Source organism: Trichinella spiralis (assembly GCF_000181795.1).
Source record: "Trichinella spiralis strain ISS 195 chromosome Unknown Scfld2, whole genome shotgun sequence".
Classification (NCBI taxonomy): Eukaryota; Metazoa; Nematoda; class Enoplea; order Trichinellida; family Trichinellidae; genus Trichinella; species Trichinella spiralis.
Window position 1 is genome coordinate 5,619,865 of NW_003526941.1, and position 732 is coordinate 5,620,596.

The window sequence follows — 732 nt, forward strand, 5'->3', positions numbered from 1 at the left end:
TTCATGATGTTCCTGTGAAATGTTCAGATTTTTATTTTATCCCAATATCTTACTGATTTATTTTTTTGATGCGTGAATCGATTATTACCTTCCCGGTGTGTTTCACTCGCATGAGTGTACATTTATGGGACCGGAGATTCTCTACCTACGATGCATAATCAAAATACTATCACATTAAGGGCGCGACTCAAGAAAGGGCTACCCACCACAGCGTTACTATCTTTTCGTTTCTGAAACTCTGTTTCCACAAATGATTCGCACAGTTTTGATATATAAATCATACATAAATATTCCACTCACTGCTTTGTCTTCCTCAGCAGATCACATTAGTGAACCCCCATGATCTGATATATTCAGAATAATCTTCCATCTACGCGTTCATGTAAAGGTCAGACATCGAACCTGCGATTCTCAATTCTCTGCGGGAAATGGCTATTTTTTTGTGCTTGAAAATTGATTTAACTGCTTTCAAGCACTATGACTGATATTATCACTAATCACTTTTTTTCGTATAGATCATACTGATCTAATCGAGTGTTTTGGTAATATACCGCTTCGATTATTACACCACTACATGTGCTTTTATATAAAAATCAATGAAGGTAACTATTGAGCTGCACACCGGACTGAATGCAAAAACTGTTTCTTCTTCTTCCAATACTCAGTATCTGACTCCACATTAGATTTGAATCTAATCGAAGACTGTAGATCGGATTATGATATTTTTACCCT

At 36.2% G+C, this 732-nt stretch overlaps 1 protein-coding gene across 1 annotated transcript; it reads left to right on the forward strand.

The window, feature by feature from the left end:
• Nucleotides 1-179: 179 nt before the first annotated feature.
• Tsp_05859a (putative LIM domain protein) lies at nt 180-343 on the forward strand (the record flags this gene model as incomplete). The annotated part of the gene is made up of 1 exon (XM_003380089.1): nt 180-343. A coding segment is annotated over one exon (164 nt), but the record flags the coding sequence as incomplete, so codon positions are not given.
• Nucleotides 344-732: the final 389 nt, after the last annotated feature.